This window comes from Abrus precatorius, unplaced genomic scaffold, assembly GCF_003935025.1.
Source record: "Abrus precatorius isolate BTA unplaced genomic scaffold, Abrus_2018 Scaffold7, whole genome shotgun sequence".
Lineage (NCBI taxonomy): Eukaryota > Viridiplantae > Streptophyta > Magnoliopsida > Fabales > Fabaceae > Abrus > Abrus precatorius.
Genome location: NW_020874417.1, coordinates 36,972,245 through 36,996,867, shown reverse-complemented (window position 1 = coordinate 36,996,867; position 24,623 = coordinate 36,972,245). Strand labels below are relative to the sequence as shown.

Genomic DNA, 24,623 nt, shown 5'->3' with positions numbered 1-24,623 from the left:
ATGCATAGATAAATTGTGATACAGCGAGGATTGGAGTACCAAAACATAAAATGTCAAAGAAACTCCTTTTCTATATACTAACATACATGAATATAATTAATGTAATAGCCACAAAAACATTACACAATTGTTTCCGATAGATAAAGACATTTACTGTGAACCAGATTATGAAAGTCTTCTTTACATTTTGCTTTTTATTTTGTGTGTAATTGCATAGCTAAAATTAAAATCCGATAAAAAAAAAAATCAACACCCAACAACTCAATACAAATTCTCATTGCGACAGGATTTTCGGCTAATGAAATACTGCATGCAATAATAGTCGTTGAAAAGATGCATTCACCAATAATCCAATATATGTATCTCTAATATTAAATTATATATACCAAATTGTTCAAACCAGTATAGACACAACGCACTGAAACGTTTTTCACTAACTGTAAACTCCATTTGGATCCTGCTCATTGCTGCAGCAACAAATAAAAATATAGTGTTTTCCTTCTAAATCAGCTCCTTATCAGTTCAAGTTCAAATCAATTTATATATGTATGTTTATATATACACCAATTGGTTTTTATGTCTGGTCATTCGTAAGAGAAAAGACTATCAAGTGACGCCTATTAATATAAAAGTTGAGGTTTTAATCTGGAAATGGAGAAGTAATTAAAAAAAAATAACAAGATATTTTATTTTATTTTTTCAAGAATATATCATACATATGATCATAGTAGTCCATGTCATGTCCTTGTTCACTATTTGCATTTTTTTCCCTCTATCCTACCACCCCTTCATTGTTGTGCAATTTACTATCAAAACTATATTTAGTGATTTCTTAGTTTGTGTAGGTATTGGTATTTGAGCATTCTTTCTCGCTCACTCTCTCACACACAGTTAAAGTAGCTTTTGAAAGGTCTTTCTGAAAGTTATAAATAATAATAATTCACTCCCAGTTGGGCATAGAAGTCACTTGGAAATACTGTCGATACAATAATCATGTGAGTGAAAAAGGAAGAGGTTATAATATCTTTGCACATAAATGTGTTTCCAGAGGCACAAAGCATGAACAAAAATTAACAGTGTTTTGTAGTTATGGATAAATCCTGTCTTAAGTGTCAAATTAATGCAGAGTCTTCTTGTCGACTGTCATGTTTCTTTGAAGTTCAAAGGCTTCAGCACCTAAGGAATTTTGGCCAAATTTGGGTTGGGCCATGTGAATTTGTTTCTTAAATTAAATTAAAATAACAAGTTTCAGCCAAAGCAAAATATTTTATCTATACCTGTGAATATATATGATTTTCTATGTCTGCATGCGAGTTTCTAGTGAATTTAAGAAAACCAGAAAGATCGAGATGGTTAGCAGCAAAGTATAAAATTAGAGAAAAACAGTGCTAGAATGAAGGGTAGTTTGCAAAGAGAAAAATATTATACATACAGGAATAAGCTAATGATTAGAACTGTAAATTTATATCAAATGGAGGCAGAAATAAAGATATTAGGGCAATAGATGTGTTATTCTTACTTTTCAATAGAAGTAACGTAGGTTTTAAATAAGTGATTTATTTATATATGAGGTGTACTAAAAATATTCAAGCCAAGATAAAGTGCTGCTCATTAAGTAACATTGTGTAAAATAAAATAATATTAAGCTTTTAAGATATGCAATGCTATAATAAATACCCCAAGCTGAAGCTTCTTTAATAGCTTATATCAATTCCATGTCATCGTTAAAGTAGGCCTAAAGCATAACAAAGCATCTCATGAAATTAAGGTAGGGTAAATTATCCACACGTGGCTCCTTTCACTTTGCTTAATCAAAGATACTTTCATAAGATTCTTCATAAGCTAGGTTCCAAGTTGTCTGTATGCTGGGCCTGCCACGTTTCCTTCATCTTCCAACATAAGATTTCTTGTTGGGAACGTCAAACTGAGATGCTCATCAGCGTTTGTCTGAAATTAATTATGTAAAATAATGTCCATGATGCTTCACTTGTAAGGACAAATAATATATGGTTAAAATATACCTTTAATTTGGATTTCATTTTATGAGTGAATTATAATCATGATCATCTGGTAATTCGTAAAGGATTACATTGTGACACCATCATGTTTTGTTCAAGTATTTTAACAAATATTATTAAATTGACCTTGATTTGTTGTAAAATTTGATACTGATACGATCATGGTAGGGATTAAGATTTGAGAATTGGATGAAACAACATAAAACAGCTAACCCTATCTTTTGTCCAATCCCTCCTTCTTTGGTCTATATATTCATCATAAGTCGGCAGTTTTTTTGGATAATGTGTATTGTTTAGGTGCACAATTCATCTTTCTTGTATGGAGAATGAGGATAAGCTCTTCCATGATGCCCATGAAAATAATGGAAAATCAAACCATTTTACTTGGGAAGCGAACATAAAGAAAAGAGAAATAACACTTCTAAAAATGTCATTTATTCTTTAATCGATCAGTAAAGTTTTTTAAAAGGATATAGTTAATCAATGATGTAACGGGAGTGATAAAAAAATGAATGATAAAAAAATTATTAATATTAAATATTTAAGTCAAATTACAAGTCTATACTTGTTTAAAATTTGTTTATAACAATAATATTTTTTTTATATTTAAAATAAATTATGGTTTTGGCTTATTATCATTTTTACACTTGTCTATATATTTTTTAAACAAAGTAATAATAAAAATATCATGTGAAACCTATAGTGTAAGATATTTAAAAATATATATTAATTATTGTATATTCTTAGTTATTTGTACTATATTATTAATAATATTAAATAATTTTTTATTAATTTTAAGTATATATTTAAGAAAAATTATATATTAAAACTTACTTAAAGAATTATTGTTTGTTTATTTTGTACTTAAAAACATATAAATAAATAAAAAAATACAAAATGTCATATATTTGCAAGTACTGAACCACCGACAAAGTGCAAACACAATGTTCTTTAATAAATTATATTAATACAGAAAGATATTAGGGTTACCATCTTTGAATTTTTATGGATTGATATTATTATTTATTTTAAATTATATCGACAATAAATATTTTTTATTTTACAAACAAATTGATTTAAAAGAGTTTTTATCTTAAGAAATGACATGACATGCTTGTTGACTGTTGGACGAGTAAGCAATTCTTATAACTTCAATTCATCCAACAAATCCCACAATAAACTATCAAAATCTTAAATTTTTTATCTAGCTAGTTTATAATTACTCTATTATATATATTTTTCTTAATTAAGCTGTAATATTTTTAAATGTTTTGAATTATATTTTCTCTTTTTTTACCAATAAAGTATATTTTGTATTTGAACGAGTAGTAATTTTTTCGGTCAAAATGTGTAAGGGGCATTGGAACAAAATCCTTGGCTTCATTGCTATATTTATTGAAATCCTTTTAATGTGTTTAATCATATCATAATAATTTTTAACACTATAGTTTTTAATAAAAATTTATTATTTATTAAATTTTATTATTTTTCTAAAAACACATAGTAAAAAATTTGATTCAACAAATGTAATATCACATCTTTATTTTTGTTAGTTTTTCATTGACAAACTTTATTTGATTAACATGGATATTACAAATATTTATTGTAAAATAAGGTACACTTTTTATTATTACAATGTTTTTTTCTGTGAAATCACATAACACAGTTATAAAAATAAATAAATAAAGTAAAAACAAATATAATTAATAAACAATATAATTCGACATGTAAAATGTATTAAATTAATAAACACATGGACCATTGACACTGTAAAATGTCTATACACACTCTTTTCTCTTTTATATTTTATTTAATTTTTTAATTTTACTTTTATTCAAGTTTTCCTTTGTAAAAAGGTGATATTTTTTCACATTTTGATATAACTATTAAAAAAAATGCCTCTATTTTATATACTTTTTTAAAACTTTACGTACATTGCATGAACAAAGTTAATTTAAATGATTTTAATTTTACTAAAAAACTTGAATAAGGATTAATTTGGAAAATAGAATAAAAAATGTAAAAGCAAAAATTATATAGGTATATGTGGAAGTGCCTACAGTGTCAACCATAATCTAAATACGATTTTTTTAATCTGAAAAATATTATATAGGATAAAAAGTTTATATATATAATATTAAAAATACAGAATTTAATACATTGATAATTGTGTAGGCCACGTGTCCGAAGAGAACAAAGGAACCCTTAGTCGTGTTCATGTCTTGTTAACAGATGTTGTAATGTTTTGTGTGTCAGTGAATGCGATTGGTGGATTCAGATTCAACTCTCGCGTTCGTATTCGCATTCCCAAATCCTCTCTGTCAGCGATGGCCACTAACTCAGTCCGAGTTGCTGCGGCTCAGATGACATCCATCAGTGACCTCGATGCTAATTTCGCCACTTGCTCTCGTCTTGTTAAAGTTTTCTTCTTTCATCCTAAATCTCATATAGGTTCCCTTCATTTTTCACAATTTGTGCCATCTTCTATGTGTTCCCTTTTGATAATTGCTTTGGGTCTATTTTGCCTCCATAGGAAGCAGCATCAGCTGGAGCCAAATTGCTTTGCTTTCCTGAAGCTTTCTCTTATGTGGGTACCAAGGATGGAGACAGTGTTAGTGTTGCACAACCCTTGGATGGACCAATTATGAACCAATATTGCTCTTTGGCCAGGTGTTTATGCAATGAAATGAGTTCCTTTTCCTTTTCTTGTTCACTCATCCTTTATCCCCTTAGATTGTGTTTTTCTAATTTCTATATGACATGCTTGTAGCTGTTGTGTGGTTTGAAACTCGTTAAAAGAACTGGTAAACTTGTATACAACTTAGAATTCATAAGTAATAATGTTAAAATAAACGTGAATTTATGGCCGTTGAGTGTGTAAACATATCTAGTCAAACGTGAAACCAAGCACGGACTCAAACATGAATCCAAACATGCATGTTGTCTTTATCTTAAAGATTTCACTTGGTTCATTATATTGATTTTGCATTTTGTGCAAAATGCCAATAAAAATGCTTTAATCATGTTCATGTCACTAATTCACATCTTCTGATGCCCTGCAGAGAGTTCAGCATTTGGTTGTCACTTGGAGGCTTCCAAGAAAAAGGATCTGATCCTGAACACTTGCGGAATACTCATGTTGTAGTAGATAACACTGGCAAAATTAGAAGCTCATATAGAAAGATACACCTGTAAGATTAGTAACTTATAGTCGAACTGATTTTTTTACCATCCAGTATTGTTTTGGTGCAGTTTCCGTAACCTACTTTTCTTTCTATGATCATACTGCTTTGAATGTATCCCCTGCCTATTGTTGCAAGTTTGTAATACAAACACTAGTACATGGCGTGGGCATGAGAGATAAAATGATGCGAAAACCAAGACAGTGGGAACAACAAATTAGAGAATAGGGAGGAGCACAGAAAGAGGGAAATTTTGATGAGATAAAAATGTGATTACAAGGGGAAAGTAGAAGAGAAACAGAACGAAAATCATACTAACAGTATCAACTGATCAAAGCTGAAAACTAGAATACAAAATACTCGTTAATATATAAACCCAACTGCTTTGATTCTCACTTAAATAAAAGCACTAAAATGACGCCCAACTAATTCTATTTTAACTAGAAACCTTAAGTTAATCAACTATAGTGACAATAGTTCCCTAATTACTATAAATTTAAAATTATCAACTTCAACAATCCTAACAACTATTAATAATGTAAATACTCCTATATGGCTATATTATAGACATCATTTAGTAGAAACCCTATTGACTTGATCGTTTATCAACTCCTAGATATAACTTACATGGTATGGTCCTCCTGAATCGAGAAATTCACTGCTTTCTGTTTGTATTAGTATAGTTGCATAAACAACTGATACTTGATTTTATTTAAAGGTTTGATGTAGATGTTCCTGGTGGAAGGGTATATAAAGAAAGTAGTTTTACAGAATCAGGTAGGATATTTACTCTTTATGTAGTGTTAGGACTAGATGAGCCTTTGTAAAGAGTCTTCCTTGTAACTTTTTCTTTCTAGAAAATTTGAGGATCATTGAAATTTTCACATGTCTGCATCCACCTAGAAACAACAACAACATAAGTGAAAGAATAAAGAAGATAATATTTCCTATGATTTACTTTTCCTTCCATTGTATGTCTTATATTGTCCTTAATATCCTTTTAATGAAATTGTAGAGCTGTAAATGTTCCCTTTCTTTTGTGCAAAAGGGGGAGGGTAGTGCTTGGTAGAGAAGATAAGCACCCTTAGATATGATATCATGATATGAACTGTGAAGCTTGATGTTTTCAGGCAAGGATATTGTTGCAATAGACAGTCCTATCGGACGTTTGGGACTGAGTGTTTGCTATGATTTGAGATTTCCAGAAATGTATCAGTCATTACGTTTCCAACATGGAGCACAGGTAATATAATAAGTGGAAATCTTACTTTCATGCTTAAAACAGGTTGTCTAGTATCTAAAATTTTCTTATGTTTTGCCATCTTCCAGGTACTGTTAGTGCCTGCAGCATTCACTACAGTAACTGGTGAAGCACACTGGGAGATTCTTCTTCGTGCTCGTGCAATTGAGAATCAATGCTATGTAAGAATTCGTTTGTGCATTTTAATACTCCCCCCATCTCCCATGCTTCCATCGTTCCTAGCTGATGTGTATTTAAAGTAAAATCATTGGACACATTAAATTCTTCACAAACTCATCTTGTGTATTCTTGCTAATTAATTATAATTTTCAGAATTATGGTTCTTTTCCGTTTTTATGTATTTGAAATGATTAGAACAAGTTATTCAGAAAGCTCTCTGAGGAAATGTATTTCAAGTTTCAACCTGTTTCTTCTTTGCCACTTACTTTTAGGAATGGTTTGATGAATGAATCATCAGGTCATTGCTGCTGCACAAGCTGGCAAACATAACAATAAAAGAGAAAGCTATGGGGATACATTAATTATAGATCCGTGGGGAACAATTGTTGGTCGATTACCAGGTAAGAAACTTGATAATAGTTTCTCATGCTCGTTGAGTTAATCATTGAAATTGGAAGTTCACTAACCATAAATCATTCCATTTCTTTCTTAGTTTTCTTTCTTCTTTCTTGTTGCTTCTGTAGTCAAAGAGTCCTTTCTCTACTTTAAAGGATTTATGCCTAACTGTTCTCTGCGAAACTTATAACTACTGCAAACATTTGAGAAAATATGAGAGAAAAAAAAGGGAACTTTCGTAATTACCCGAATAATGTTTGTGATTTATGCATCTGACGTTTTGTTGATAATCAATCTTTCTTGTGTTAAAGTTTAAACCACAGTTTACTGGTTTTCATGGTTGGTTTTATTTGTCCTTTTCAGATCGTTTGTCTACAGGCATTGCAGTAGCTGATATTGATTTATCATTGGTTGATTCAGTTAGAGAGAAGATGCCAATTGCCAAGGTAAAGTTTGTAGCATGTATCTACATCGATGGGACTTGTACATTAAATCAGGGATATTAGTCGGGTTAAACATGTTTTAATTTCTTTTTATGCATGCATGGGTTCTGGTCAGCAATGCTAACAATGCATTTTTTTAACTCTCTTTAATATTGGATAAATTTCATGAGTCTCACTAAAAAATCATTGTCTGTTTTTGGTGAACACCAAAGTAAAATTCACATAACAATAAACAATGTCAAAGTGTTGAAAAAATGTGGTTAGCACTTTTTTTCTATTGCCTGATGCATGCATTTGTTCCTTTGGTTTCAGCAAAGAAAGCCAATTGACTTCTGGAAAGCAGCGTCTCTATAGTTCTGATTTGGACCAATCAAGCAAAGGTAGTTTATCTAAATATGGAATTTCTATGTACTAGAAGAAACATATGGGACTTCAATATTAGATTACCCCTAAGGATGGAATATACAATTCCTAATTTCTGTCTTCATAGTAATAATAAATAGTAAGTAGCGTCTTTTTTCTGTGCTTGGAAATTTATAAATGTATAGTTTAAAAATAAACGGAGCAAAATTTAACTTACAACATGTGGTTTGTGGGAGTTCAGTTGTGAGATTTTTTTAAACAATTTGCTTAAATTTTTGGGATTAAGATCCACAGTTGTTTAAGATGCAATTTCGAATCTCAGTATATCAGTAATGAAACTTATTCAAATAAGAATTAATCAATATTTTACATTAGAATAAAATTATTTTCACGGTCAAGAAGATATTCTGCTTTTTTATAAACTCCAGCGTATCCGTTTGGAATTTTTTTCTAATGGTAGCCTCCAGTTGTGAGTAGTGATTTTTTATTTTTTTATTTTTTGCATTCTCTTTCTCCTTAAATACACTGTTCCTTTTTTGGTCTTTCAAAATATATTAATTACTCAAATTTTTGGAAGGATGATAGTATGTTTGGTTTAAGAAAGTAAATGAAAAAAAAATTTAAAATAGAAAGAGATAAGGAACCGAAGATAATTTACCTTTTTAAACCTTAATTTCACAATTATATAATTCTTTAAATTTTATCCAATATTCATTAATTTTATTTATTTTTTACTTTTGACCTGTTAGAATCATTTTATGTTTCAATTTTGCTATAAATCTTCTAAAATATTTGCAGTTTTAAAAATAGGGAGATTTAATCAGTTTAAACAAATTTGGGACAAAAATTGCACACGACCCAAACTCGAGAAACCAAAAGATATTAATTCTTGTTACTTAAAGTGTAAAATAAAATTTAAGGACAACAAAATTTTAAATAATAATTACCTTCTGCTTAGAGTCACTACTCACTTACCAGGTTGCCTCCTCAATCCTTATGAATGCTGATTGTTTCAACCCTGGTTTGGTTAATTGCTGGAACTGCTATTTCTCATTGCCATGGGGACACGAGCTTGTAGAGGAAACAATCTATTTCGTTTGTGCACAATTAATAACAGTTTTTTTTAGCCATAAAGACATTCACCGAAGAAGCCAGCCACGGTACTGTTAAGGTTGTAGAATAGCTCTAGGAATTTGATTGAACTCGAAGAACTACGAAAGTAAAGGGAGAAGTAACCCATATCATATATCAACTTGGTTCAGGTGGAAGACAAAAACTTAGATTCCTCGAGGGAGGGGAAAACGGATCTTTGTATTCTTTAACTTCTCTGTCCGATCTTACACTTTCATATAATATATATAAAGAAAAATGATGTGAAACAAATTAAAAGAAACGGGGGGAAGAAAAAGAGACTCATTCACAGATGTAAGTGACTATGAACAAAGAAATTGCCTACGAGAAAACAAGCTATTATAGTAATCAACTACGCCAAAAATTCATGCATAGAATCGGAGCTTCCAAGGAGATCAAAGGAATTTTCGCCAAGGGCGTCTCTCAAGATATCTATTTGACCTTCCTTCTCAAGTATATGTACATCAAGTGTCTCTATCTTCGTCTTCAATACATTGACCTCAGCGTTCAACAGCATATTCTGCTCCTTAAATTGCTTCACTTGCTTCCCCATGATATCTCTCTCTTCTAACACTCGGGATAAGTTTCCCTTCGTGCTACTTAATTCCCTGTTAGCCTCTTGTAGATCGCTTTGAAGGCAGTTTATACTGTTATCTTTCTTCAACATCTGTTGCAAAAAAGCAAGAAAATCTAGGTATTAAAAAAGCTACCGAAGCTGTTTACCCACAAGATAGCTAATAACATGTCATTAGGAAAAATGCTAACAAAATACTGTTTTGAACACACCACGTACTCTTTATAATTGATCATTTTTTCAAAATTATTTTAAACTTTTAAAAAAACTTCTTAAAGATAAGTTTAAGCATCCAAATATAATAAGTTTTTAATGGAAAACAAAATATTTATTACATTAAAGAAATAAAAGTATAACATTTTCTTTCTCAATAAAAATCTACTACTATAAGATGTTTAAGGTTAATGTTTTCTTTCAAAAAATTAATCAATTTAGTGTGTTAAAAAGTATGCTTTTAGTATTCCTCATACCATAAATAAACATCCATCGGATGAATTTAATTAAGAATTTTCGATAATGGTGACTGACCTGAAGTTCAAGGTCCTTTAACTTGTGGGTTGAACTTGAAAGATTGTCTAACGCATTTTGTACCTCAGATCTAAGAATGTCATTTCCTCTTACTGCTGTAGCAAGTTCAGCTTGCATATGCTCAACTTGGAGCTCTTTAGAGTACAGCTTCTCTCTTAATAAACTTGTTACCAGACATTCTGCTTTAAGTTCAGTTCTTATAATATCCTAGACAAGCAAAGAAACATGATCCATATGCTAAGAATTTCAATAAACAAATTGTGATGTAAAATAAGATTTAAAATAAATAAACACAAAGATAATAGTGGAATCGTGGATTTAAAATATGTATTTCTCTATAACTACCACTAAAGTAAAAATTCCTGAAGAAACTCACCTCAGACGAAAGATCATTCAGTTTAGCTAATTTATCAACATCTATACACTCTGATTGAAATTTAGAAGTCAATGGATTGGACTTTTCTTTCAACAAAGAAGACATCATCTGCAAACTCCTTGTTAAACCCTCAGTGCCATTTTTGAGTCCCTGAATTTTAGTTTCAGATTCAACAATGAATTGCCCATCCAAACCACTTCCAATCACTTCTAGATCCAGGTGGACATTTCGGCGAAGATGGCCTCCTTTCCCTTTGACTAGTTCCAGTAACTTTGAACATAAGTATGTACTTTCATTTAGCATTGTTAGGCCCTGATTCTGGAGGCAGTAGATGCGGGCCCACAGTTCTTTATCTAGTCGATAAGTAGCAGCAACACATTCTTTGCCATCACCTTTTAATCGGTTCAAAAGTATTATATTCTCATGGCGAAGAGAATCTGCCTCAAACCTGCTAGACTCCAACTCCCTTCTCAAGGTCAATTCTACTTCTGTTAACCTCATTTGCTCCATTTGCATTTTTGCAATGTGCTTATCGACACTCTCCATAGGCTGGTTCTTGTGAAGGTTGTCACTAAACCCATCTTGTAATCCTGTTATTGTCTTCTCTTGCTCACTGCAAGTTCTTAATAATCTTGCTAGGGATTTATGTAACTCTTTGCACTCCGTCTCCTTCTCTTCAAAATTTCTCAGGATGCAGTCCCTATTTTCTTCTGCTAGCTTACATTTCTCTTGTAGTTCTAAGAGATTTTGCTGCAAATCCATAATCTCCTGTTTCATTTTCTCTGTCATATCAGTCAATCCCTTCAGCTGTTGGTCGGAGTATGCCATCAGACTCTTGCTTTCCATTTCCCTCTCACTAAAAGAGGAGACTTCCCTTTGAAGTGATACATTCTGCTCTGCAAGCTCTCTAACTCGTTCACGAAGCCTTTGCTCTTCTAACTGGTACTTCTCAAGTTTAAATGACCAGTCACTTGACCTCCTGTCCAATTCCTTTTCCAATGCTGACTGCATCTCATTCTTTTCTTTTTCTAGTCTTCGAGTCCGAAACTCCAGTTCTGTCTTTACGCATCTAAGTTCTTCCTTGGCAGATTTTCTGTCAGCAATTCGAGACCTTAGATGGGTAGATACTTCCAGAGCCAAGCTTGTTTTCTCCTCTAGTAGATTTCTGATTGTCTGAACCAGTGATGGCAGATCATAACCACTATCAGGGAAAAAGTTTTCTCGTTCCAATTTCTTTGAAAATAGAATAACCCTCTCCTCAGCCTCCTTTGATCTTCTCATTAACTCTGCATCCTCTTCAGGTTCATCACAGCTTACACCCTCGCAATCACCATCCATGCCATGATAGCCATTTGTCATTCTGCAGGATTCATCCAACAAATCAACTTTTGGCAGAGCATCGTCAAAATCAGAGTCATAGTGTCCATTCACAGATCTAGCATAGATATCTTCAATTGTGATTGGATTATCAAAATTAAAATCCTTTGAACTTGTTTTAGCAAGATCACAAGACTGAGAAAGTCTCTCAATGACATTCTTTGCAAGACTCCTTGGAGATTCTTGTCCAGGCACATCTTCCGTCCAATCTCGGGATGACAAACGAAGACGAGTAACTTTTGGTTCTCTAAATGAATGAGCCCTGGGTTTGTCTTTGACTCCATGAGTGGGTGAATTAGGTGCAGTATGCTGAACTTTTGGAGGAAGCTTCATACCATAATTTCCATGTCTAGTACTATTTCTTTGGGAATTGTTCCTGGCTCTACTTTCCTCAGGCTGCTGCTCACCATCAATATAACGATCCACAATCTTACTTGAAATGTTGCTAGAACAAGTGGAAGAGTTCCCAGATGATTCATGATGAGATCTTGAGGAGCTAGTAGACCCTGGTCTCTCGTATCTGTGCGAATTTTGGACGGAAGATGCTGCAAATTGTGTTGGCTTGTCCCGCTTTTGCTTCTCAAAGTTAAGAGCCTGACAACTGATATATACACACAGAAAGTTCTACCAAAATAACCACGTGCAAAATATAACAAAACAACATACAATAAACTTCAGTTCAGTCAAATTATGCTTTAGGTTATCAGGTCTCACCGAGATGAATGCTCAAATTGATGATAGGGATCACTAGCAATGCTACTTGAAGGAGACCTAGTTGGATCTTTGAACTGGTGGGAAGATGACGACAATGACCTGCTCCTTCTAAGGCCAGGACCTCCACAAGAACTCTGGCTATCAAATACTTGCTTTCGAGATTTGGAGAACAAGCCCTTGGATCCCTGGAAATAATCCTGACCCTGGTTATTCATTCCACTGTCTGAAAAATTGTCCCAGGCCATTTGCTTATTTGTTGATTTTGGTGGAGCTGCATTGTTGCTTCCACTGCTAGATGCAGAAGATTTGAAAAAGAATAGTTTCTTCATGCGTTAAACCTTCACACAATTGCTACCACAAGTTCATCAAAATGATCAGGTTCCGAGGATTCAAGAACTCAGGCTGATGATAACTCAAGTGTCACGGAACCTGTCACAGAAAAGCAAAACATAAACAAAACCCAACAAGGTGAAAAACAAGATTACACAAACCAGTGTTGCAAAATAAAACAGAAGAGAGAACAAAAACATTAGAAGTAGCAGAAAAACGTGAGATCAAATTAAATATTAAACAAAGAAATTCAAAATACAGAGGTGACCAGCATCCAGGCCAGTGTGGGGAACGAGAAGACCACATTATCCCAACCGTTATCTGCTGGATCTAAAACCCTGTTTCTTGGACAATGATGATGATAAACATGCTTAGACTATTGATTCATTCCATCAACTGCACTTGCGAAGTCCATGAAACGGGAAAAATAAATTATTACATATTACTGACATCAGAGAAAGGACTAGTGGAGTTGCTGATTTCGTTAAGATCGAAGATTTCATTAAAACTGTAAAGGATCCATTTTTCATTCCCAGACAAGTACCAAAAAATTTACTCGTGTACTCTTTTCGTTGATCAAGAAAACCAAATCACAGAACCCTAGTTTCAAGGACAGCAAGAAAACCCGGAAATCAGGGGACAGGGTTACATTTTGTAGAACGTCTCCGATTCCAATTTTTCCTTTCTTGACTTTCCAAGTAAACAAAAGGAACAAAAGAAAATGGTTTCAGAAAAGCAGCAACGAGAAAACAGATAAAAAGATAAAGAGAGAGTGACTCACAAACAAGCTTTCAAACGGTCAAAAAACCCACCTTAGCACTGCGCTTTGAACCAGAAGAGCAACAAAGCAAAACTCCGGAAACCAAAAATTTAAATTCCAGACCATAGAAAAATAAATAAATAAATAAAACAGAGATTGAGGCTTTAGTAACTGAAATTATTCTCCGTTTGGAAGAAATAATTTAAAAATGGAATTCAAAGGGGGAATTAATGATTTACCTTAAAGAGAGGGATTTGATGATTAATGAAAATGAGAAAAGTGATTATTAGCGAGAAGAAGAAGAAAAAGAAGAAGAGAGCAAAACAATCTCTAACGCTCTGCTACTAGGAGACGAAAAGCGAAGCAGCAAGGTGTGGTACACACACACACACACTATACTAGTTGGGAATTTTACTGAAAAGAAAAGGGTAATATGGTCATGCAACAAAATTTAAAAGATTCATATGCCGCGCGGAAAATGCGGTGCAGGAGCGGGCGTTGTTGGATCAGGCGCAACGTACTGTTCTCTCCACTAAGTAATCATATAATATAATTATCTTATATCATTATTATTTTCTGTCAAATTTGCTGATAATATAGAAAATTGAGAACAAGTAGGAGAGAAAAATAAAAATAAAAATAAAAATAAAAATTGCAGAAATAAAGGTGACAGACACATATTTGTTTGTAGAGTCATGATTGTGGGCTGCAAGATGAATGATTATTCCTCTAAATATTATTAAGATAGCTAAGCCACCAAATTGAAAAGGTGTTGCCATGCATAATGATGCGTCACAAAAGAGAAACACCACTCGCCAAAGAGTCATCAGATGTAATAATAGATTTGTGTTTTATTCTTGCATGAACCTTTGTCTTGTTGGGGCCTAGTTGTTACATTTCTTTTTTAAATTTTAATTCATGATTTATTAATTTAATTGATATCGGATAAGTAACAATAAAACATGTTTTTAATATTATATAATGTATTAAATAATAAATTTATATAGAATTATAAAAATTTACCTATTTATAACTTCAACTTAACATTTAATAATCATATTATATATTTTATATTTTATAATTTAACATGTTATGGGTTGTGTTATACAGTCAGATTAAATTAAAAATATGATTATTAATTAACTTTAAATTTATATTTTATATAACATTTTTACCTGAAATTTGATAACATATTATTTTGAAGATTAAGACGAAATAGAGAGTCAACTCATAACTATTTTATTTTTATGAGTTAATGTTTACAAACATATACAAGAAAAAGAGACAGATTAATTAAATATTTATAAACTTTAATAATAATGTGTATATTTTAAATATTATGTTTTCTAATTTATTTGTTAAGGACTATTATTTTTAAACTACAAATTTTAAAATTTAAGCATTAAAATTATTAATATAATAAAATTATTATTATTTAATAATATTAATAAATTTTCTAACATATGTTTAATGAAACATGTTCAAAAATAATTTTTTTTATAATTTCAACTCAACCACTAAAATAGTAAGTTTTATATATTAAAAAAATAATTCATTATATTTAAGTTATAAAAATTTTTAATCGTGTAAATTCAAATTTTGAAATTAAAATTTATATTTTAACATTAAAAATTAAGACATTTGATGCTATTAATAAATTAAATTATGTGATCCATTATTATTTTAAAAAAAACTGTAACTTGTCGTCTTCTCACGACTCTCTGTTTCCCAAGTCTCTTGGCCTTTCAGTTGGTTGCTCCAATTCCCAAACCCTAACTGTCAAAGCATTATAATCAATTGCAGATTGCAGAAAAATTTTATTCGAAGTAAAGCGGGTGAAATTGGAGTTTTAGGAGAGTAAAAAAATGGCGTACGGTGGTGCAGGTCCCGCAGGTGGTTCCAGTTTGGGATCAGCAATTAGGCAAGTGAAATTGGAGAGAGAAAGTGAACTGAGAATAGAAGTAGGCAACGACGCACCTCTTCGCCTTCGACTCCTTAACGGCACCGCCGAGATTTTTGGCTCCGAGCTTCCCCCTGAAATCTGGCTCAATTTTCCTCCCAGGCTCAAGTTTGCTGTAATTTCTTCTTTATCGTTTCTCACTCACTCTGAATTGATATATTGCATTCTGATGCTTCAATTGAAACCTTGTTGTTCTTGTTAATGAAGCGGTGCTACTGTTGATGTTATTTTAATTACTGCATTGCTGTTGGATTAATTTACATGTGACAGTGAAATAGTGAAAAGCCCCTTTTGCCGGTTATTAAGTGAAATAGAATTTGTTTCAGGTGTTTACTTGGTATGGTGCAACTATTGAAATGGATGGTACTACTGAAACTGACTATACTGCAGACGAGGTAGGTACTAGGTAGAGCAATGTGGGTCTATTACATGTTTTCTTTCTTTCAGACTCATTGTAACGTGGCAAGGCAAAATTATAACAGAAGACCACTTGAGAAATGACTGTTGAGGTGATTGCAACTTTTTTTTGGGTGCAGACACCGATGGTTAGTTATGTAAATGTGCATGCTGTACTTGATGGAAGAAGAAGTCGTGCCAAAGCTTCATCACCGGATGATTCTGAATCTTCTCAGGTAATTGTTTTTTCAGTGCAAATTGGATTTTCACTGCTTAGTTATATTTTGTACTGTCAATGTCTCTCTTTGAACTGCAGAATTGGATTTTCAATTCCTTCATGTGCTATCAATGTGTTTGCTTTTACTTAATTTGCATGGCTTATATAATAAATAATGGATTGCAATATTCCAGCTCTAGATACCAGCATTGTTATTTCTTTCTTGTGAAAACTGTAAAGCTGTAGTATGTGAATTAGCGAGATTTGGTTGGTCAGGGCCCTAGGGTGATTGTCGTAGGACCTACAGATTCTGGAAAGAGTACCTTGTCAAGGATGCTTCTTAGTTGGGCAGCTAAACAAGGTTGGAAGCCTACCTTTGTTGACTTGGATATTGGTCAAGGATCTATAACAATTCCTGGATGCATTGCTGCTACTCCAATTGAAATGCCCATAGATCCCGTGGAAGGCATTCCTCTTGAAATGCCCCTTGTTTACTTTTATGGGCACACAACTCCGAGGTAATTGGTGCTGTAATTTGTCATATTTTCAGTAAAAGATTGACAAAACATCTGAACGTTCATTAATTTGAAGTTTTGAAATCATTGATATAGCACATGAAGGAATTGAAAATCCAATAACCAAATATATTGTGTATTTTTTTTCAGTAATAATGTAGAATTGTACAAAGTGCTTGTCAAGGAGCTCGCAGGAATGCTCGAGAGACAGTTTGTGGGAAATGCTGAATCTCGAGCTGCAGGCATGGTGATAAATACTATGGGATGGATAGAGGGAGTAGGCTATGATGTAATTGGCCTTTGAACTTTATCTTGCTGTTAAACTAATTACTACTCAAGCATGGAACTAAACTCACCACTATTTTTTTTTGTGGTGGTGTTGGGGGGGGGGGGTGTTTATTTTGTTGCAGTTGCTCTTGCATGCAATTCGCACGTTGAAGGCCAATGTTGTTTTGGTTTTGGGTCAGGTAATGTTCCATTTGTGCATCTTTCATAATTCATATTAGTTGTGCATTGAAAGTTAGTTCCAATAAGCCCTAAAATATCACTTGTATTTGGTATTTTAGGTATCAGACTTTCCTTGTACATTGTTGTTGATTCATACCTTCACATTTTTTAATGAAAGATTTTTCATTTCTGGGAGGGATTGAGATGCAAGGAAGATGCTACAGAGCTGGGATGTATACCTTTTTGTTTCTCAGTTTCTTAGGCTTTCCTTTTGAACTCCTTGTAGGAAAAACTATGCAGCATGCTCAAAGAAGTGCTCAAGGGTGAGCCCAAAGTAGACGTTGTGAAACTTCAGAGGTCTGGTGGAGTTGTATCTAGGAATACAAAAGTCCGTCAAAAGGCTAGAAGTTATAGGATAAGGGTAAACCTACTTGTCCACTTTTGGATATTTTATTATTTTCTACGTGTGTTAACCATATCATGATCTTTCGCTCCTTTTTGTTTGTCATTTTAGAGGATTTCTGTTTAAACTATGAAAATGTGTTGTCTGCTGGTTTTATTCTTCTGAGCTTATTTATTTGTGTATGTTGGGTTTTGCTTATTTTGGACAGATAACTACTTATTTTTGTCAGTTTTTTGAGAGAGCTTTTGAAAAATAAGGGATTATTTCTCCAAAAAAATCTCAACCAAACATGCACTTAATTGTTAGTATTTAGTATAGGAGTGTATTGTTACTGTTTTATGGCACAATTCAACTTGCACCACAAATACTGTTGTAAATAGATATGAAAAAAAATGGTTCAATGTTTAGGAACAAAAACTGGTCTTATAAACAATTGTGAATATGAGTGAAGCGAGAAAGTTTAATCTTGCTTTTAAAACTGCTTAAGTAGAGTGATGCAGTGAATGTTTGAACTGTCAACATGAATATCATCAAATGTTTCTTAGTTTCTTAGCTGCTGTATGTATGACAAAGCATGCAGTTACATATTTGTGTGGAATATAAAACTGACATAAGTTCACTTTTATGTTGTGGGCAATCCCTTCTGTTGGATGTTTTTAAGGGTTTTCTTTTTTCTCTCAATCCCCCCTCCTTTATATTCACTTGCAGTATTGTGCCTGTTCAACTGTTTTTTGTCTAATGGAAGTTGCTATCATCTGATATTGATGCAGGAATACTTCTATGGCCTTTCAAATGATCTTTCTCCACATTCTAATATTGCAAACTTCGGTGACTTGCATGTTTATCGAGTTGGGGGAGGGCCACAGGCCCCGCGCTCAGCCCTGCCTGTTGGAGCAGAACCTGCTGCAGATCCAACAAGAGTTGTACCTGTTAATATAAATCGTGATTTGCTCCACTTAGTCCTTGCTGTCTCATTTGCCAAGGAACCTGATGAAATCATCACCAGGTAACTATGATCCTTTTGATGATTAACTTTTGTAATTCAGTTCTGAGACCTATGTCATATTAAGACTTAAATTTTGGATTTTAATGGATAACAACTCCCAAATGCACCCATCCCAAAACTTCAATTTTCTGAATAGCCAAACTTTCATGTGTATGCCCTCCATTATCTAACTTCTTTTTTGCGGGATTTATTGACAGCCTATCCTAGGTTTAAAATAAGAAATTACTTTGAGAATATATATTATGTACCCTTTTTCCCATTTCCTCCAAGTATACTTCTTTACCATCGTGTCACTTTTTTTGGTGCAGCAATGTTGCGGGCTTTATCTATGTAACAGACGTTGACATTCAGAGGTTTGTATCGTTTGATTTTATGATTCACTTCATTGATTATAAACAACGTTTTCACGACACTTGGCTTTTCTGACTTGATTTGTACATTACAGAAAGAAGATAACATACCTTGGGCCATCTAGTGGAGAACTTCCGACCAAGTATTTGATAATGGGATCCTTGACATGGCTTGAAACATGATCTAATGAACAGTTTTGTACTAGAAAATTTCTTAGGGATTTTGTTATTCTGGTTCTCGAATCTCTTGCCATGATCAATGTAAATTCTAAATGTAATTTGCCCTGCTGGACGATCTTCTTACCCTTCGTCATGGATCATCTAATTTAATTTATAATTTCATTATGCCCGTCGAGTCAGTAACTAACAAATTCTTTGTGACTCTTGAAATTGAATTGCATATTGGGCAACAAATTGATTACAGAATAATACTTAGCATTTGACAAGTAATGTTCAAATCAGAGGTCAATCTACCACGATAGGACATTAAATTCACGAGGGATAGATACAAGATTTGAACTTGACCTTTCTTTATGTTAGAATTTAAGATGAGATAATACATTTATGTAGAGATGGTTATAATTAAGAGCCAGTGTTAAAACTTACTGTAAATAATTAAGATTAGATAATGAAGCTTTTTGAATTGTTAAAATTTAAGATGGTTATAATCCCATTTTTCTATTAATGTTAAAAATTCAAACTTTACAATTAAACCTCTTTTTATGATAATAATTTTGCTTTGATCTTATTTATAAGACAAATAATTAATTTAGGAATATAAATAAGAAATTGTTATATATCAAATTTACACGTTTTAAAAAATATCTAGTATACTAAATACTAAATGATTAATTTAGTATCTTATATATTAAATGAGTATTTTATTAAAATAAATTTCTTAATAAATAAAAATGTATATAAAAAATTGACTCATCTTAAATAGGTATTTATTTTTTATAATAATTTTTTAATGTATGGTGACAGTGAGACAATAAGAATTTATATATAATAATTTTTTATAAAATTTTCATAATTATGCAAAATATAATTCATTAATAGAATTAAATACTGTTTTTTTAATAAAAAAATTACTATTTATCAATTTCTTGATATAAGTCATTTGACACATACAAAAATAATTTTTATAGCTAAAACTAAGAAAATATAGATAGTTATTCTTTTATATATAGGATCATATTATAAAATATTTATTAATATAATTTAAAAAATTTTATTGAAAAATTTATTTTAAAACATTAAATTTTTGAAACTAGTTAATATAAGTGAAAAGTTAAGGAAATTACGCAAAAATCATTCTTATTATTAAAAAATGATTATGTTATAAAAATTTAAAATACATTTAAGAATACTTGCAATAATAAATGATTAATTGATGACTTATATTAAATGAATAAATATATTTGTTATATAAATATTATTAATATCAATCTTAATATAAATAAAATACAAATTAATTAGAACTTAATATATTTTAAACTTTGTCTTTCTTTCTTAACATTAAGATTTATTTTTTCTTTGTAAAGGATTAAAATATAAATTGAATTTTATTTTTGAGGAACATTTATCCAATCCACTCCAAGTCTGAGATTCCATTGTCTCCGTCGTTCCCAATGGAAATGGATTCCCTTCCCAACGGCAACAACAGTAGCGGAACCCCGATCGCCGCCACTGCCGCCGGCAACCCCACGCCCCCTCCTTCGTCGAACATTCCCCAACTAACGGAGTCTCTGAAGCTGGAACACCAGTTCCTTAGGGTCCCTTTCGAGCACTACAAGAAAACCATCCGAGCCAACCACCGTGCCGTCGAGAAGGAGATGTCCGCCGTTATCTCCGGCGTCACCGAAGCTGCCGCCGCCTTGTCCCCTGACGACGCCGTCAATCACCTTAACTCCCTCGTCTCCCGCCTGCAGGGGCTCAAGAGGAAGGTAACTGCTGACCTAATTTTGCGATTCGAATTTCGATTCAACGCGTGATGCACAAGATTTTGTGTTGTTCTGGTTTCGTATAGTTACGGTTTTGGAGCATGATTTGAGTTTTGGCTTTCCATTTGATCAATTTTGATTCGCAGTAGTAATGTGGTTACTGTGAGTAGTTATGATTTATGGCATGCTTCGTGGTTAATTCTGTTCTGCATATTGTTTACATTGATTAACTGTCACGTAATTGGAAATTTATACCTCTTTTTGTAAGTTCGTGATTATTATCGTTTGTAATTGTGAAAAACATGTTCAGTTGGAGGAAGGAAGTCGAGCTGAGCATTTGCAAGCACAGAAATGTCGTGTACGTATCGATCACTTGGAATCTGCTGATGCAGAAAATATGTCAGAATGGAATAACACTCGGTTGAAGCGGATTCTTGTTGATTACATGTTGAGGATGTCATATTATGACACGGCAGTGAAACTTGCCGAAAGCAGCAACTTGCAGGTAATAAATGTGGTGGTCATCTGTGGATGCTGGCAATATTCTTCTCCTTCTGGTTCTTCTCTGTGTAGTAGTTTGAAATCTGCATTTTGTGTGACTTGGTTCTAACAGTAATATTATTCATCTTGGGGGATCAGGATCTTGTTGATATTGTTGTATTCCAAGAAGCAAAAAAGGTTATTGATGCTTTGCAAAATAAGGACGTTGCACCTGCCCTAGGATGGTGTGCCGATAACAAATCAAGGCTGAAGAAGTCTAAGGTTTATACTGCCTTTTGAACATATTAATTGTTGGGGCATCATGCATAAAGCTTATGTTTTTGGATTTATTTGGTTCTCAATCTTGAGAACAGAAGATTATCTATGACATACTGCAACTATAGAATATATTCATTTATAAGAGAAGGATAACCTCTGGATTACGATAAACATTTATAGACAAATATAAATATAAATATATATATATATATATATTACAAATTGAAAAAAATAAAATTCTAAACTAGTGCTAAGCTGGACGATCTTGAATATCCACCAGTGCCATGAGAATTCTCATACTGTGGCACTTTTTATTAAACATTGCATAAATGTCGATAAGGCATCACATCATATTTATTATTAATTTCTAGCGGTTTAATGATGACAGAGTAAATTGGAGTTCCAGTTGAGACTTCAGGAGTTCATAGAATTGGTAAGAGCTGAGAACAATTTGAGAGCTATCACATATGCTAGGAAATATCTTGCACCATGGGGAGCCACCCACATGAAAGAATTGCAGCGAGTCATTGCAACACTAGCTTTTAAAAGGGATACTGAATGTGCTACATACAAGGTAAGCATGCCACATGTGTGAATTGTTATGTTAAAGGAATTGAAGGGATCCCCTGTTTCTTGCTCTGTTTTCATTCAGAGTGGCAGGGGCCCTAATTGTTGGCATTTGGAGACCAGTCACTCGCCTCTTTCTGTTTGGTTTCTCTTGTTCTGGTTTTATTTTTGGTTCTTCTGGTTCTGGGTGTTCACAATATAACTCCGAAATGGTTTATCTATATTGGAATTAGTACTTCTGAGCTTACTTATGGCACAAGACTTATGATGATATTATGGCACTACTGGAGTACACTATTTCCTTAAGTGATATTTGACATTTAAGTGTGCATTTGAGACTTGAGTATTTTAGGCATGGACCTGTGTAAATTTCAGCCTTTTTATTATGTGTTTCTAAATCGTACAGTAAATACATTATGATTCACGATTTGTGACTAAAATTGAACTAATGATTATTGATGTGATTCACAACTTGATAACTATTTTTATTTTTCTCGTATTACTTATTGAAGAAAATCTTCATGTCTTTTGTATTTTCAATAAAGTCTACCAACATGATATCGGTCAAACTGCATTTTGATACTTTGCTAGGACTTTTGCTTGATCCTGCATTATGATCTATTTTCCGGGAGCTGGATTTCAGCACTGAAATATTTACTATTTTCTTTTGCATAAATTTTTACAGGTTTTATTTGAAGCTAAGCAATGGGATTATCTAGTGGACCAGTTCAAACAGGAGTTCTGCAAGTTATATGGCATGACTTTAGAGCCTTTGCTCAATATCTATCTGCAAGCTGGCCTGTCTGCTCTCAAGACTCCGTATCCATTAACAACTAGAACCATAGATTATTATCTGCAAACATTCTTTTATCTTAAATGCTCCTATGCTGTGTTGATAGCAACGCTTGCATATATATAACTGAAACACCCACTCTCCTAAAAAAGTCTTAAACCAGTTGGACTTCCTTATCCTTTTGAGGGACTTGATGGAAATTTAATGGGTTTATTAATTTGAATCCATTTTATTGGAGAGATTAACTTCGTACTGGTATCTTGAAACTTTATATATTTGACAAATTCAAAAGCATTCATCGCATGAAATTTCATATTTGTCGTTGATAATATCCAGTCTTGGGCTTCAATGTAGCAATTCACATTAATCGTTACTTATTTGGGGGGTACAGTATAGATATCATTTTTCACTGGCAACTGAGGTACAGTGTTCATTCATAAATGCTAGTTCTCAAGGTTTTACTGTTCTATTATTACCAGTCGTATAATTCATCCTAAGTATGGCTTCAGCCACTCTTGTGCTTCTCATCGTTTAACTTTAAATCCTCATGGATGATTTCAAGGGTCATACTTATAACATTAAAGCCTCTTGTTAATTTGATTGGTTTTCATTTCAACTTTGTTTTCTTCTCTTTGCATTGTCAAGGCTAACTCTATTGCGATATGTCCCTTGACTTGATAAAGATATTGTTACGAGGATGATTGCACAAAAGAGGATCCTCTATCACAGGAGGCTTTCCGCACACTAGCTGCACCATTACCATTTTCAAAGCAGCATCACTCTAAGCTTGTTTGCTATATAACAAAGGAGCTAATGGACACTGAGAACCCCCCGCAAGTCTTGCCCAATGGATATGTCTATAGCACCAAGGTCCTTGTTATTCTGGATGTTCTTCTAAACGTTCCATATAGAAAATTGCTAATAACACATTCTTTAAGATACTCTTATTCTATATATAAGCATAAAACATGAGGCTAATTTTGATTGTTATCTTTGCTCCTTGGCAGGCTCTTGAAGATATGGCTAAGAAGAATAATGGTAGAATCACCTGCCCAAGGACAGGTTTAGTTTACAGCTACACAGAATTGGTCAAGGCATATATTTCATAAATCTACAATAAAAGTTTGGTTAGTGATTGAAATGTCAATCCTGTCTTTGGCTTCAAGCTAGTGTGGCTGTCTGATTGGAATGTTTTGGGAAATTAATTTCACAGCCTTTCATCATTACGTCCATTCATTTACTTGTGTTCCGTTGTGGACATAAACTTGCTTGTACATATGTTAGATGTTTCAATGTGTCACTGGGATATGACTTAATCACGTGGTTACATTGATTTGTATTTTTTTAAACTGCGAGGAACTTCTCTGTCATGCGGCTGTGGTTTGAAGTTACCCTGTGGAGCGTGGAGGGGATTTCAAACTTATATATGCTGTGATTTCTATCATCACTTATTGACCATGTGACGTGTATTTAGACATATCATCTTGCAATAATTGTTGATGTATGTTTAGGTACAGCTCACGTTACAGTGAAGTGATGGTAGGAATTGTTTTTTAAAAAATTAAAATTTGTAAGGATTAGAATCAAAACGGATCAGGATTCAGTCCTGTTTTTTCGGGAACTGCACTGTTTCTCAAACAATTTAATTTGAATTC

The 24,623-nt window shown here is 32.9% G+C and overlaps 3 protein-coding genes across 5 annotated transcripts; 2 read left to right on the top strand and 1 right to left on the bottom strand.

Moving 5' to 3' along the window:
* The first annotated feature begins 4,204 nt into the window (after positions 1-4,204).
* Positions 4,205-7,871, top strand: LOC113872261 (nitrilase-like protein 2). The gene is made up of 9 exons (XM_027509683.1): positions 4,205-4,438; positions 4,552-4,688; positions 5,081-5,209; positions 5,919-5,977; positions 6,331-6,443; positions 6,530-6,622; positions 6,919-7,021; positions 7,380-7,462; positions 7,772-7,871. The coding sequence occupies exons 1-9, from the start codon at positions 4,259-4,261 to the stop codon at positions 7,811-7,813; spliced, it is 939 nt and encodes a 312-aa protein (XP_027365484.1). The 5' UTR covers positions 4,205-4,258; the 3' UTR covers positions 7,814-7,871.
* A 1,232-nt stretch (positions 7,872-9,103) lies between these two features.
* On the bottom strand, positions 9,104-13,985 carry LOC113872259 (paramyosin). 3 transcript variants are annotated; one of them, XM_027509681.1, is made up of 6 exons: positions 13,852-13,944; positions 13,665-13,705; positions 12,523-12,951; positions 10,432-12,409; positions 10,056-10,262; positions 9,104-9,620 (listed from the first exon to the last, which is right to left on the bottom strand). In XM_027509681.1, exons 3-6 carry the CDS (start codon positions 12,849-12,851, stop codon positions 9,306-9,308), a joined length of 2,829 nt encoding a protein of 942 aa, XP_027365482.1. In that variant the 5' UTR covers positions 12,852-12,951; positions 13,665-13,705; positions 13,852-13,944; the 3' UTR covers positions 9,104-9,305. The 3 variants fall into 3 exon arrangements, with proteins under 3 accessions (XP_027365482.1, XP_027365481.1, XP_027365483.1); XM_027509680.1 differs by lacking the exon at positions 13,665-13,705 and having other exon boundaries at positions 13,852-13,985; XM_027509682.1 differs by lacking the exons at positions 13,665-13,705; positions 13,852-13,944 and adding an exon at positions 13,112-13,203.
* Positions 13,986-15,317: 1,332 nt separating this feature from the next.
* Positions 15,318-24,320, top strand: LOC113871962. The gene is made up of 17 exons (XM_027509063.1): positions 15,318-15,687; positions 15,899-15,967; positions 16,109-16,204; positions 16,462-16,703; positions 16,851-16,989; positions 17,111-17,167; positions 17,434-17,568; positions 18,321-18,556; positions 18,865-18,909; positions 19,002-19,076; positions 20,486-20,852; positions 21,160-21,354; positions 21,489-21,611; positions 21,997-22,182; positions 22,861-22,994; positions 23,652-23,838; positions 23,976-24,320. The coding sequence occupies exons 1-17, from the start codon at positions 15,478-15,480 to the stop codon at positions 24,075-24,077; spliced, it is 2,598 nt and encodes an 865-aa protein (XP_027364864.1). The 5' UTR covers positions 15,318-15,477; the 3' UTR covers positions 24,078-24,320.
* The last annotated feature ends 303 nt before the right edge of the window (positions 24,321-24,623 follow it).

Coding starts and splice junctions, on each gene's coding strand:
- LOC113872259 (XM_027509680.1), bottom strand. CDS start 12,851: ATGAAGAAACTATTCTTTTTCAAATCTTCTGCATCTAGCAGTGGAAGC. Junction 10,263..10,431: donor TGAATGATCTTTCGTCTGAG/GTGAGTTTCTTC, acceptor TTGCTTGTCTAG/GATATTATAAGAACTGAACT. Junction 9,621..10,055: donor TAAAGGACCTTGAACTTCAG/GTCAGTCACCAT, acceptor TTTTTGCAACAG/ATGTTGAAGAAAGATAACAG.
- LOC113871962 (XM_027509063.1), top strand. CDS start 15,478: ATGGCGTACGGTGGTGCAGGTCCCGCAGGTGGTTCCAGTTTGGGATCA. Junction 16,990..17,110: donor TAGAGGGAGTAGGCTATGAT/GTAATTGGCCTT, acceptor ATTTTGTTGCAG/TTGCTCTTGCATGCAATTCG. Junction 22,183..22,860: donor CTGAATGTGCTACATACAAG/GTAAGCATGCCA, acceptor AAATTTTTACAG/GTTTTATTTGAAGCTAAGCA.
- LOC113872261 (XM_027509683.1), top strand. CDS start 4,259: ATGTTTTGTGTGTCAGTGAATGCGATTGGTGGATTCAGATTCAACTCT. Junction 5,210..5,918: donor TCATATAGAAAGATACACCT/GTAAGATTAGTA, acceptor TTTTATTTAAAG/GTTTGATGTAGATGTTCCTG. Junction 6,444..6,529: donor GTTTCCAACATGGAGCACAG/GTAATATAATAA, acceptor GCCATCTTCCAG/GTACTGTTAGTGCCTGCAGC.